This window comes from Xiphias gladius, chromosome 11, assembly GCF_016859285.1.
Source record: "Xiphias gladius isolate SHS-SW01 ecotype Sanya breed wild chromosome 11, ASM1685928v1, whole genome shotgun sequence".
Classification (NCBI taxonomy): domain Eukaryota; kingdom Metazoa; phylum Chordata; class Actinopteri; order Istiophoriformes; family Xiphiidae; genus Xiphias; species Xiphias gladius.
In genome coordinates, this window is record NC_053410.1 from 4,262,714 (window position 1) to 4,275,249 (window position 12,536).

Below are 12,536 nucleotides of genomic sequence, written 5' to 3' on the forward strand. Positions count from 1 at the left end.
CTTTCAGTCAGTGCACAGCAGCTCAGATAAAAACACAAAAATGTGAAATTTTGCCTACAATACAGGCATACAATTCAAGATTTATGAAAAATACAGTTACCAATAATTAGTGAATTAATATTTATTTTGATTAAAACGGAGCAGTTCTTTCAAGGAAATCCCTATTTCTCCTTACAACTACTACCATAGTTTTACATAGTTTTTTTTAACCAGGAAACGTCCAAGGAAGTTATTGGAAGATTGGGAAAATACAGACCCATAAAATAAAGCGTTACCTAAATATTTAATGTTTTGTGGTAATTTTCCTTCAAATTAAGAGCACATTTTAAAATGACTCTCAAACGCACTTTGTAATATTGTGAAAACAGAACAAAAAAATGCTGTTATTTACAGTACAATAAAATACTTTATTAACTGAATGTTTCATGTTAACTAATAAAGTGCATGCCATACAGACAGTAACCAGGAACAGCAATACGGAACATTTGAAAAAGTATTAAGAGAAAAATGAGAAGCAAGCATTGTACATGTGCAGCTTTTTAGATCAACATACTATAACTCGACCAATACTGGATTCATGAGGCCGATTCCAAAGTCAATATCTGAGAAAACTGAAAAATACAATACAATGCAATAATGACAATATATTTGCACCTTAACACCACGTCAGATGAGGTCTGAATTATGGGTAGGGAAGGTAATATCTGCGTTTTCTCAAGCTCCCTCATTCAGTTATTGGTAGTTAAACATGTTTACATGGGCTGCAGTTTTGGATACTTATAACATATGAAAAAACTCTGCGATGGTTCAATGCTTGAGCTGAATATGAAACGACCTCAGCTGATGAATGTTCACCGTGTCAACCCTTATCAAGCAGCTTCTGCTCTTAAGGAGTGCAGCATAAACTGCTCTACAGATTCAGGAGAAGCTGCATCCCTGGAAACAACTGTTCCAATGAAACTAGAACTTATTAACTTTACCAAGCTACTATACACCACACATTTACACATAAATATATATGTAATTTTACATAAAAATAACAGTGAGGTGTAAAATATAGTACATTTGAACTGTATTCAAAAAAGCGTTTCTAGTACAGTCAAAAAGTATAAAAATGTGTAAAACTCTGAACAGCAAAATAGTATATCACCTACTAAATATTTATCAAATATAAGTACATCACCATTTCTCTCCAGATGTCCGGCCATCGTCATCGTCAAATACTGAAAACAAGATTCAGCTCCATCTGTTGTTTAAACAGTCACCATGTACCATAAAAATAACACAAAAGTATGTGTACCTGACTATTAGGGTAGACCAGTCTAAGTTATTTTTATATATATTTTTATATCTTTATGTAGACAATGGAGCCTGTTACACAGCACATCGTTGACGAGGTGAGTCTTGAGTAATGTCGGTGATGTCTAATGCAAGTAAAACCAAATCACAAGTATGATCATAGTCATACAGTTGTTCAGTTTGAAGCTACTTGTGGATAAAGAAATGCAGACTTTCTAAACAGGGATGTGTGTGTCCTGGAGTTAGCTGAGATTAGCTTAGATTATTGGTTTTGTAGCAGGAGGTTTGGGCACATTGAGGAAACTGTGTTTGCTGAGAGGGTCCTGCAGAGAGAAGGTGTCTCAGCAGTGAGATGGTCTGTCCTATCTTTGTCAGTTTTAAAAAGGTTATAATGCAGTCTACTGGTTGGGGAAGTGGTCTTGATAATGGATTCAAGTTTTTTTTTTTCTTTCTTTTCTATAGAGATACCCTTTTCATTAATCCCAAACACTGACCTTTGTACGAGGTCTGCAGGTAGGAGCAGACGCGCATTCAGAGTCTGTTACAGATGTCAGTGATCAGACTGTCTGCAGCTGGTACAGCCCGGCTCCTTTCTTCAGCAGGAAACCCTGTTCATTCAGGGAACTCACTAGACCTTCAAAGTCCATCACCTGAAAGGTACAGATGTTTGAGTATTAAAAAAATAAACAAGCAAGCATACAGTGTAATGCTAGTGTTTTTATTGTAGCACAATGTTATTTGACACCAACTCAAGACCTGAATTACTCAGCAAGTTTGCGGTGAAACGCAGCATAAATTTCAGAAGATAAAGTGTGACTGTGTGAGGAAGCTGCCCTGCATTAGTTTAAGAATGAAATAATTTGATGGAAAAAAAAACAAGACAGTGCAGTAGCCAATAATGAATTAACACAACATCGTTTTTCTAAGATGAAAGAAATCACCAGTTTTGATGAGACAGAGACATTACCACCACGTTCCGGTCTAAATGTTTGCAGCAGCAGTTTCTCTCTCTTGGCCAACAACAGTCATCCACCTGCTGCACTGGTTAGTACTTTTGTTTTAAGCAACCTTTACTGTTTTGCATCTCCTTATGTTATTCAATCTCTTCCTAATTTCCTTAGAAGTTGTTTAGTGTCTCCTACTGCCTTTTATTTGTAAGTCCCAATTTTTTTCTCAGGTGAAACTGACCTGTAACCTTATATAGAGTAGTATATTTTTTATTTCATTAGGACTTCTATATCAGGACGGTAATATTTTCATTTTATTTTCCTTCTTGTCAGGTTGATGGCTCCATTTTTAATCTGTTCCGAACCATGGCTCTGACTAGCGCCCCTTCATTTGCAAAATTTGCCTAGATGGCAGTTCCAGTCACCATTTGGATAAGTAGCTAAATTCCTCTAAGAGAGTGAGTGAAAAATACATGGAGGTGTTAGGAAGTTTTTATCTCGTGCATGTCTATTTCAGGGCATCTGAATGGTTTCACCTTGATGTTCAGTCTGTCGGCCACACTTCGAAGCATCTGTATGTCAAACTGCTTCTGATTGGTTCTCTGTGCGTGAGAGTGCAGTGCGTTTATCAGTCGTTTCGCAGCGCTGCGCTGACTCATGCCTGACCCAAGCTGAGAGCGCTCGAAGTCCAGATTGCCCAGACCATCTGAATATGTATCAGCCAGACTGTGAGAGAGAGAGAGAGAGAGAGAGAGAGACACACACACACACACACACACACACACACACACACACACACACACACACACACACACACGGAGAGAAATTTATATCTGACAGTACATTCGAAGCCAGGGCTGCATAAATAAGACAAAATCTTAATTTTCTTACTAGAAAGACTTTTTTCCCCATCCTCTGGTGGATTGAATTGAACTGAACAGACAAATCTCGCTGGCACATGTGAGCAACATGTCGAAAAGTTTTACCTCTGCAGATTCAGATTTTCTCTCGCTAGATCTTTTTAATTTACCATTTGAGGTGACATATACATACATACACACACACACACACTGGTAGTAAAACAACTGTTTGATTAATGGATTAGTTTAAAAATAATATTAATATTATTTGATCATCAATTAATAATTTAAACCATTTTTTGAGTAAAATTGCTAAACATTCCCTCATTCCAGCTTATGAAATAAAATGATTTGCTGCCTTCTTTGTCGTATGTTTTAGCGAACGGAAAATCTTGAAGTGTTTGATAGTTGGTCAGACAAAATAAGCAATTTTAAGAAATCACCTTGAGCTTTAGTAAATTGTGATAGTTATTTTATAACAGTTAACATTATAATTGAGAAAAATAAATTAGCTGCAGTCCTAGTACACACAAAGTGTCACCTGTGTTTCATGATCTCCACCACATCCTCAGCATCGCTCTTGGTAGCGGTCTCCCTGAGGTCCAACCTGGCTCTTGCCTACACGAAAGACACACAGCCAACCAGATACAGTAAGCACTGGTTCTTTTTGTTAGTCTGACACTATAGCAGAAAAAGCAGATGTCTTAATTCATCTCATGCTGCAAGGTCGGGTCGTGAATACACTGATAGCCACAGAGACAGAAACCTACCTCAGTTAACCTAATTAAAGACTCCAGTTGTCGTGTGGTGATGGGTGTGGAGGCAGCAGAGTGTGCCTGGGATCTTAGCGACAGGTAGAAGTCCTGAATTGTTTGTGCTGCTTCAGGAGAGAGCAAGGGATGGACGTACTGACGAGCATAGCTGATGTACTTCCTTAACAAGCAGGTTGGAATGGGGTCTACAGTTTCTCCCGCAGGGATCTTGAAACGTACACATGTAATGCATAAATACAAAGGATTTTTTGACGGATACTAGTCTTCTTGTGTGCACAGTGCTTGTATGGTCTATTTTACCTGCAAACGTTCAGACAGCGGGATGTCAGAGTGTTCTAGCAGGATGGAGGTGTCCAATTGGCTGTTTGCCCTGTTGACTCTGGCACTGCTGGTTCTGCCTCTTCCTGCCCTATTTGCCATGACGTGCTCTGACAGGCGGCGGTCAAGTGTCTCATCTGGGATGTCCAGGAGGAGGAAGACAACGTCAAAGCGGGAGAGGAGAGCTGAGCCCATTCTAAAGACAGGAATACACTGTATGTAAATCCATTTACACAGACATACAGTAATGTCCAGCAGCAGTAACCAAAAAACGACCGAACGACTGCTGAGCTGACTTACTTCAGATTTTCAGAGACAGTCTTGCCTCTGTTGTAATGTCCTCCAACTGGGTTTGCAGCAGCTATGACTGACGTTCTGGCAGGCAGAGAGGAAACTATTCCAGCCTTGGCAAGACTCACAGACTGCTGCTCCATGGCTTCCAACAGAGCCTGATGCTGGTTGCCCAACTTATCAAACTCGTCAATGCAGCACAGACCTAAAGAGAACAGGCAGAGAAAGAGGATAAAAAAGGAATGAGGCTGGGGGAGGACGACGAAGAGGTAAAGAAAGAAAACAAAGAAAAACAAACAACCAAAGAACAAAAATCAAATCAAGCAGTGATAATAAAGCAGGTAATTGCCACCAGTTGCAAAAAGCAAATTCCTAATGAATTTTTTAGACTAAAGCACAATATATGGGCTAGGATGACTTAAAATACATATTTATGAATGTTGTAATTACCTCAAGGCCACAACAATAAGTCAATATACATGGTGTACACACACACACACACACACACACACACACACACACACACACACACACACACACACACACACACACACACACACACACACACACACACTTTTAATCCAATGACTGAAGTCTCTTTCCTACCTTGGTCAGCCAGCACCAAGGCTCCAGCCTCCAGAGCATAATCCCCAGTTCCTGCGTCTCGAGATAAACTTACTGTCAGTCCTAAAACAAAACAAAAATAAAACAAAAAAACAAAACAAAATAAATAAATAAATAAAATATTACATTCCCAACTCGATTATGTTGTGAAAGATCTGAATAGCTGTTCAGTTAGTAAGCATTATATAAACAAAAATTTAGGGTCAGTATTACAATTTACCTGTGGTGCTGGCACTGTTGCCACATACGTAAATTCCTCTGGGAGCCACATTACACACTGCCTACACAGAGAAGAACACAAGCAGAGCACGTGCGGACATCTAAGTATTAAGTGTTCTTTCACACACTGAAACTGATTCTAAGAAAAACATATAACACCTTCAAAAAGTAGACATGTACTACAGTTACAGTCTCATCTAAAGGGTAACAAAATGACATTGCCGAAATCTCTGCCAGATACTACTGCTTTATTCAAAGTGTTTAGAGTACACTTGGTGTTACCTGCAACATCTGACTCTTTCCCAGTCCAGGGTCTCCCACCATCAGGATGTGTGGGTCTCCTCTGACTGGAACACTGTTCTTGTCTGTGTGTTTCTGTCTGCCTCCAAACAATGCTAAGGCAAGGGCAGCTTTCACCAGCTAGGGACATACAAGAAAACAGGTGCATAACTTTCATGATTTTTGAAAAAAATCATTTAATTAAAAAACAAAAAACAAAAAACGTGTGTATGGTTGCTGTATTCAACCAAATCACAGGTATTCCTTTGTGATGAAAATGTTGTTGGTGTTCTTAATTTTGTTAAAAGTGCAGAACTCACTAGATGGCCATAGATGACTGGACATAAAGAGCTGAAAGAAGCAAGAAGATCAGACTGTTTAGTCTTGGTATGAGTTAATAGCACAGTGCTAAAATAGTACTTAAACCAGGGGTCCCCAACCTTTTTTGCACCACGGACCGGTTTAATGTAAGCATTGTTTTCACGGACCGGCCTTCAAGGTGTGGGGGATAAATACAACAAAATAAAATGATACGACCAACACAAAACATGTGGTATTTTGTAAATATAATAATAAACGGGAATCCACTGTGTACTTGTATGTAACTTTAATAGCAGCGTCCTAGCAGCATGCGCCAACAATATAACAAGAGTAACATCCTCTCTGTGTAGGCTATGGTAACACTTGAACATGCCTTCAAAATAAGATACGCCACAAAACAAATATAAAGTACATGTACATCATCTCATCACAAAGTTGCTCGAATAGGCGCGAGTTAAGGGCGTTGATGTGGAGGCCCTCAGTAATTGCTTCTGTCCTTCTTGTTCCCGCTTTTTCCTTTCAAAATACTTGATTGTTCAGACTCGGGTAATAAATAAATAAAACGGAAATAATGTAAGTTATTTATTCTTTCTGTGTGGCCCGGTACCTGGGGGTTGGGGACCGGTGACTTAAAGGACTCAAATGGCCCATGTTGTTCAAACTCTGTGGCCATTGAAATGTAGAAAAGTTCATTAGGTTTTTAACAGTCTGTTTAATATTGTAGGTAATAGATATCTTACTGTACTATGAGTCTCAGCAAATCAGGCTGTGACTGGATCTCCTGGATGGCATACAGCTCCTTCAGACTGAACTCCTCCCCTCCAGAACGATCTTCAAGCGACCCTCGTGTCCCCTGACCTGACTTGGACTGCTGACCTACACATTAAGAAGAAATAACATCTTATTGCTCTGTTACATTAAAAATATAACTGCTGTGCATAATTAAAGTCCAACTTATAAAAAAAAAAAAAAAAAAAAAAAAAAAAAAAAAAAAAAAAGATACACAAGCTACAGTACCTTTAGTATTACTAACTGAAGTAGCTTCAAGGTAGATGATGAACACACACTGATCCTTATTCCTCCGGGGACAACCTGCATATAATAAGTGTGTGATCTGTGTGTGCCATGTTTTTGGTCACTGTGACAGTGGTTGTGAAGGCAGGAGAGCACCTCATATGAATCTCCTCCTCCCAGAATATTCATACTTACAATATAAGCAGATATTTTATACTGTATATATACACAGATATAGTTCATACACTTTTACATTTCAGTAACTACCAGTAGGAGGCAAAAGCTTACTCCAAATTTAACCTCCTACCCAATGATTGTGTTTTTACCATCAGTGACAACTCCAACTATTCCTGTCACAGTAACAGTGTCTCCAGGGACGCAGCTGTCACAGAGGTCAGAGGTCAGGTGACACTCCACGGTGCGCGGGATTCGTCCAGTCTCCCTCTGCTCTCCTCCCACCAACTCCTGCACCCTAAAGTAGCAACAAAAGGAAAAAAACAAAACAAAAACAAACAAAAAAACAAAGAAAAAGAAAAAAAAAAACAAGTATGTTAATATGTAAATGGTCAATGGCTTTGGAAATGTGCTAAATTTCTGCATCAGAATGTGTTCTGAGAAAAGCTGGGACTTTCTCACAATATTCCACTTTTTATTAGAGATAGCCTGCCACAACAACATTTTGTGTAACTTTTGATGAAGCACCTTGTGCAAAGTGCATCTTTGCATGATCAACAAGTGCAATAGCTGCCACTTTTGTACAAGAGATATTTCTAAAAGTCACATAACTCCTGTAATTCAGCAAATTAACCTTGAGTCCGATTTTTGTCGTTTTCATGTCAGCGGCTTTTCTAGTGCCTTAATTTAAATGGTGCCTCTTCGTACTTATGATCATAAAAAATAACTTCAAAACGTCTTTCCCAGACAACTGGTGGAGTCAATAAAATACAGTCTTTCTAGCCCTCAACTAACAGCTGCTACAAAGATTTTAGATGGACACGTCTCACCATAGTTTTTCATTGCTGATTGTTCAATTGCCTACATACACACATGATATACTTACTTGATGAGCTGCCAGTCTACAGTGTGTGTAAGAGGAGAGCTCCGGCTGGGAGCGAAGGAACGACTGCGACAGTCAGGCTGGATACACTAGGCCATAAAAGACACATATACATACACGCAAATCTAAATCATTATAATAAAATGCTGTCACATTCTGAAAGAAAACTGTATGTATACAGTATTACTTGTGTAAAATAAGTTGTGGAAACATTAGAATACAGCAAAGATGTTTCAGGAAAAAAAAGTGAGCTGTGTGGGGGGTATGCATACCTTGGTAGGTGTAGCGTATTTCCCACGCTGCAGGGGCAGAGACTGTGTTTTCGAGCAGCCCAGGCATTTGAAGGCCATCCTGGTACAGATAGGTCTGATGCTGCTAACTCTGACCACTGTTCCCCTCACACACACCAGCTGTCCAAACACACTGGCCCGCAATGCCCGAAACGGAGTCAACGGTTCATAGTTATACAGCCTGTGTGATAATTTACACAAACAAAGTCATCATCTTGGTAGTTGTACAGGTGTCAAGCATAAAACTAATTGTGCGTCACTGTGTGCATTACCTCGCGCTAATGTGAGGGATGTTGATGATTGGCGTAGCAACAGGAAGCTCTTCCCCTTGCAACTCAGCAGCCTGTTTCTCCAAATCTATAGTCAACACCTGAGCGCGCACACACAAACACACAAACACACAAACACACACACACACACACACACACACACAATCAGTCCGGCATCTGATCTCTCAGCAGAGCAGTTCCACGCTTTGCCTCTTAACAGACCTCACAGATTAAAGTTTCAGTTCTCTAGTTTTCGGCTGAACTGCAACAGCAGGGCCAGCCCTAAGTTACACCATTGGTCAGCTGAATGCCATTTGACTAAGTGCTGAAGTTACACCATTGGTCGTTGCTCTTTCAAATTAATTGGCCCAAAAAGTTTCTATTGCGTCATCAGGGGGCCGTTTACAGGCAGTGTTGCCAATATGGCACCTTTTGTTGCTAGATTTACTGATTTTTCACAACCTTTTAACAACTTTTCTTCATAAAAGCACCTTGTGACAAATGTAGCAACTTCTTTGGCAAACCTCAGCTACACTCTGTAGAAAGTCGCCAGTATTGCAACACGATCGCGAGATGGGGCTTTCCCTCCGCAGGCACACCTCTCTATGCGTGTCATTCAATTGACGACATGACAGCTGACACAGATGTGAATGAGCTCCTAACTTTGTCTCTGAGTGATCATTTTATAAGTAAGTACAGCAGGAATCGCAGTACAGCTGTACTAGAAGCAGTAGTATAAATATGCGGCGTTTCAGTCGTTATTTCATACTTGATCCGCAGAGAAACAGAAAAACTTGTAAATGAGAGCAACTTTATTGGGAATTCAGCTGTATTAAAATACTGTACATACGAGCACAGACAGTAGAAGATAAGCAAGCATATAAAAGGCAGTCCAGCCATATACTAGGTTTTGACCTAGTCTTGTTATATTAAAGAAAGTTGCTAATAATGAGAGGTACTGTAAAAAAATAACATGTCAAGAATGAATTTTCTGTATTCAGTTTCAGATTATATATTAATTTATCAAAATGTTTATGAGTATTTAATAAACTATAAAACATTCATGATATGTCTAGGTTCTGAAAGGCTGTAACTTGCAGATGACAACATATGTGTAGGAGCAACTCTGTGCGTGTGTGTGTGTGTGTGTACCTGGTGAATGGCCACTCCCAAACAGTTGAGTATCAGCTCTGGCTGTTCCTTCAACTCTGTGGTAAGGTCAGGAAGCGCTTTACGCACAGTCTTGTCTCCAGTCAAGTCTGCATAATCTACCATAACACTGCCCTGACGCTCAATCTCGTCCTGTACACAAAATAAATACTCCTTTTAAATGGCATGGAAAAGTTCCCCTTCCCCTTTCATAGATACCTATAGATAGACAGATCGGTAGGTAGATAAACTAACTCTCAATATAATCTATTAAACAGAAAGGTAAGAAGCTGACAGACAGACCGACCTTGTCATACAGGTGAATCTTGGAAGTGAAATATTTCTCAAACACTTTGATCTTCTCCATACTAGGTGAGCTCTCTATGAAGCCTGCACATAAAGAGACATATTAAGACACACACATCACAGACACCAAGAAAGTCACATGATCACGACCATTATACCATGTGTGACCCCTTATCGTGTGAAACAGAGCTGCACATGTACCTTCTTTGAAGTAGTGTGCCCATCCTTTGTACGGACAAAATGCATCTAGGGTAGCCTGACAAAGACCTTAAGAGACAGAAGGCAGTCAGTAGGCAGTGTAAATTGTAATGCATTATGCTGCAGCTTTTCATGTATAATATCATTTTCATTAGATAAAATGTTGGAAGAATCTCAGATGTTCATATTTCACTTGTTTTCAGCTCATGTAAACTAAAAGCAAACGAGAGCACATGCTGATTTACTGGTTATACGTAAAATGGAAAAGCAAATGGCAGTCACCTCTCTGAGTGCTGAAGGTATGATTACCTGATCCTCCTGACCCAAAACCTCCTCCTCCTCTTGAACCTCCTCCTCCTGATCCTCCTCTCCATGGTCTACTTCTCCATCCTCCTCCCCTCCATCCACTACCTCCTCCGCCTCTCCATCCTCCACTACCTCCTCCGCCTCGCCATCCTCCACCACCTCCTCCACCTCTCCATCCACCACCACCTCCTCCGCCTCTCCATCCTCCACCACCTCCTCCGCCTCTCCATCCTCCACCACCACCTCTTCCTCTCCATCCTCCACTCCCACCCCTCGATGAGCCTCTCCTGGATTCCTCTCCACTCATTGCTTTCCTAAGTCAAAGCAAGAAGAAGCAACGGACCAAAAAGTAGTGAGAGTGACAGGAAAGCACAAAGCAAGGTAGTTTCTTTTCTTCAGAGTTGTTTTGGTAAAACATTCACCAGCTACATTTATTTTACCAGTCATGTGCATCAGAACCACAGGCAGTGGTCAGACACAAACCACAGGGGCTGGCATCCTTGAAAAGTTATCCGCTACATAATTTGTTTTGTGAATTATTTTAATTTCCCCATCCAGGCACCAAGGCACAAGCATGCATGTGTAATGAATTTATGCCAAATTAAGAAAAGTGAAAATGTCCTTATCCTATCCTATGTAAAAAAAACAACTATTTTTAGGTGACTATGTAGCACGCATTAGTAACAAGTACAGTACCGCAGTACCAAAATAACTTATTTCAGTTCTAAATGTGCTTTTAATATTTACCCGAGGAACAAATTCAGTGCCTTTTAAAAACTGTGTTTCATTGTTTTGCATGTTTCTCAGAATGTAACTGTTCATTATAATTGACCTACAACCCAAATAAACGGTCGCCCCACTCCGTTCTCACGGTTCCTAACTCCATTTAAAAACCTAGGAATTTAGTGTCACCTTACTTATCAGCAAACACGTCCACCTCGTTCGGACCGAATCAAACCCCTCAAACAATACCTTCAACAATTAAGAACTAGCTGAAATTTCGGCATATAAACTTTATTTTTTGTTAAACTTAAACATTTTTATCAAACGTTAAGAGTTTGCTGGCTAGTAACCTCCGTATCTTTCGCTGCCACCCATTACACCGGGAATGAAAAAAAAAACAAAAAAACAAAAAACAAAAAAAAAACGTTTTATTAAAACAAAGTTCTGCGTTGTGTACTACATTAATGTTGAACCCCACACATTGTAATACTTCTTAAATAATTCATTTAAATTCGAGTCTACTTCGGCGTTTACTAAGACTTTGCTTTGACATCGCCAACGTCATCCTTGTTAGCTAACTTGTGATGTTGTTACCGGTGAGGTTTTTTACGAAATGTTCCGGTGAAACCCCGTAAAAGCTACGGCGGTGAGGTACAAACCTTTCGTCTCGTCTCAAGCGAAACGGTCCCGCTACAGAAAGCCCAAAGTTTGCTAGGTTAACTCAACAGAGGCACTGGTACCAGCGAACCGGCGTTGACAGCGGCCAGACAGGTCAAAGTTCCCTCCATTCGCGCCGAGGCTTCTTCTGCTGCTTTAATTTTGTACTTGCAGCAGATTACGCTCTCAGGCGTTCTACTGCCCTCGGGAGGACACCGAAGCTACTACACATACAAATACCGAGTTCGCCTTGAGCCAATAATCTGAATTTAAAAAAAAAAATTCTCTTGCGTTTTTCTCAAGTGTTTTCTGGGAAAACAGTGTTCGTGGTTAATTCGTGGAACAGCAGTCTAAGTTGAAAGAAATAACATCAAATGAAATGTACCTTCATAGGCGAGTGAACTCTCTAAACTCCATCTACCCTCACATCATAAAATACTGCAAATCAACTGAAAAAGTCTGAGACCACTTTCCCACGGGCTCAGACTTTTGGACCTCACTGTATATTTACTTTATAAATATTTTACATGTACTGTATTTAGTTGTTTTGTTTTTTTAATCTTTAACATTTTGTCATTTCTATTCCTTTTTCCTAATTCTTATTTTTGTTTTACTCTTATTATTATCACACATTAG

General features: G+C 39.9%; 1 protein-coding gene across 7 annotated transcripts; it reads right to left on the reverse strand.

Annotated features, from left to right (window-relative positions):
* Positions 1–448: 448 nt before the first annotated feature.
* On the reverse strand, positions 449–12,043 carry mcm8 (minichromosome maintenance 8 homologous recombination repair factor). Of its 7 annotated transcripts, none has more exons than XR_005708339.1 (23): positions 11,903–12,043; positions 10,497–10,834; positions 10,218–10,283; positions 10,018–10,100; positions 9,714–9,863; positions 8,565–8,662; positions 8,275–8,473; positions 8,006–8,091; positions 7,272–7,417; positions 6,949–7,023; positions 6,672–6,807; positions 5,931–5,961; positions 5,614–5,751; positions 5,333–5,393; positions 5,095–5,175; positions 4,498–4,693; positions 4,180–4,393; positions 3,877–4,086; positions 3,648–3,724; positions 2,783–2,972; positions 1,794–1,949; positions 1,184–1,246; positions 449–946 (listed from the first exon to the last, which is right to left on the reverse strand). XR_005708339.1 is itself a non-coding variant. In XM_040138508.1 (21 exons), exons 2-21 carry the CDS (start codon positions 10,825–10,827, stop codon positions 1,857–1,859), a joined length of 2,661 nt encoding a protein of 886 aa, XP_039994442.1. In that variant the 5' UTR covers positions 10,828–10,834; positions 11,903–12,043; the 3' UTR covers positions 449–1,856. The 7 variants fall into 7 exon arrangements, 1 of the variants encoding a protein (XP_039994442.1); XR_005708340.1 differs by having other exon boundaries at positions 591–611; positions 1,184–1,223; XR_005708341.1 differs by lacking the exon at positions 1,184–1,246 and having other exon boundaries at positions 449–611.
* Positions 12,044–12,536: the final 493 nt, after the last annotated feature.

Coding starts and splice junctions, on each gene's coding strand:
- mcm8 (XM_040138508.1), bottom strand. CDS start 10,827: ATGAGTGGAGAGGAATCCAGGAGAGGCTCATCGAGGGGTGGGAGTGGA. Junction 6,808..6,948: donor TTCAGTTAGTAATACTAAAG/GTACTGTAGCTT, acceptor CTTAATGTGTAG/GTCAGCAGTCCAAGTCAGGT. Junction 4,394..4,497: donor ACTGTCTCTGAAAATCTGAA/GTAAGTCAGCTC, acceptor TCCTGTCTTTAG/AATGGGCTCAGCTCTCCTCT.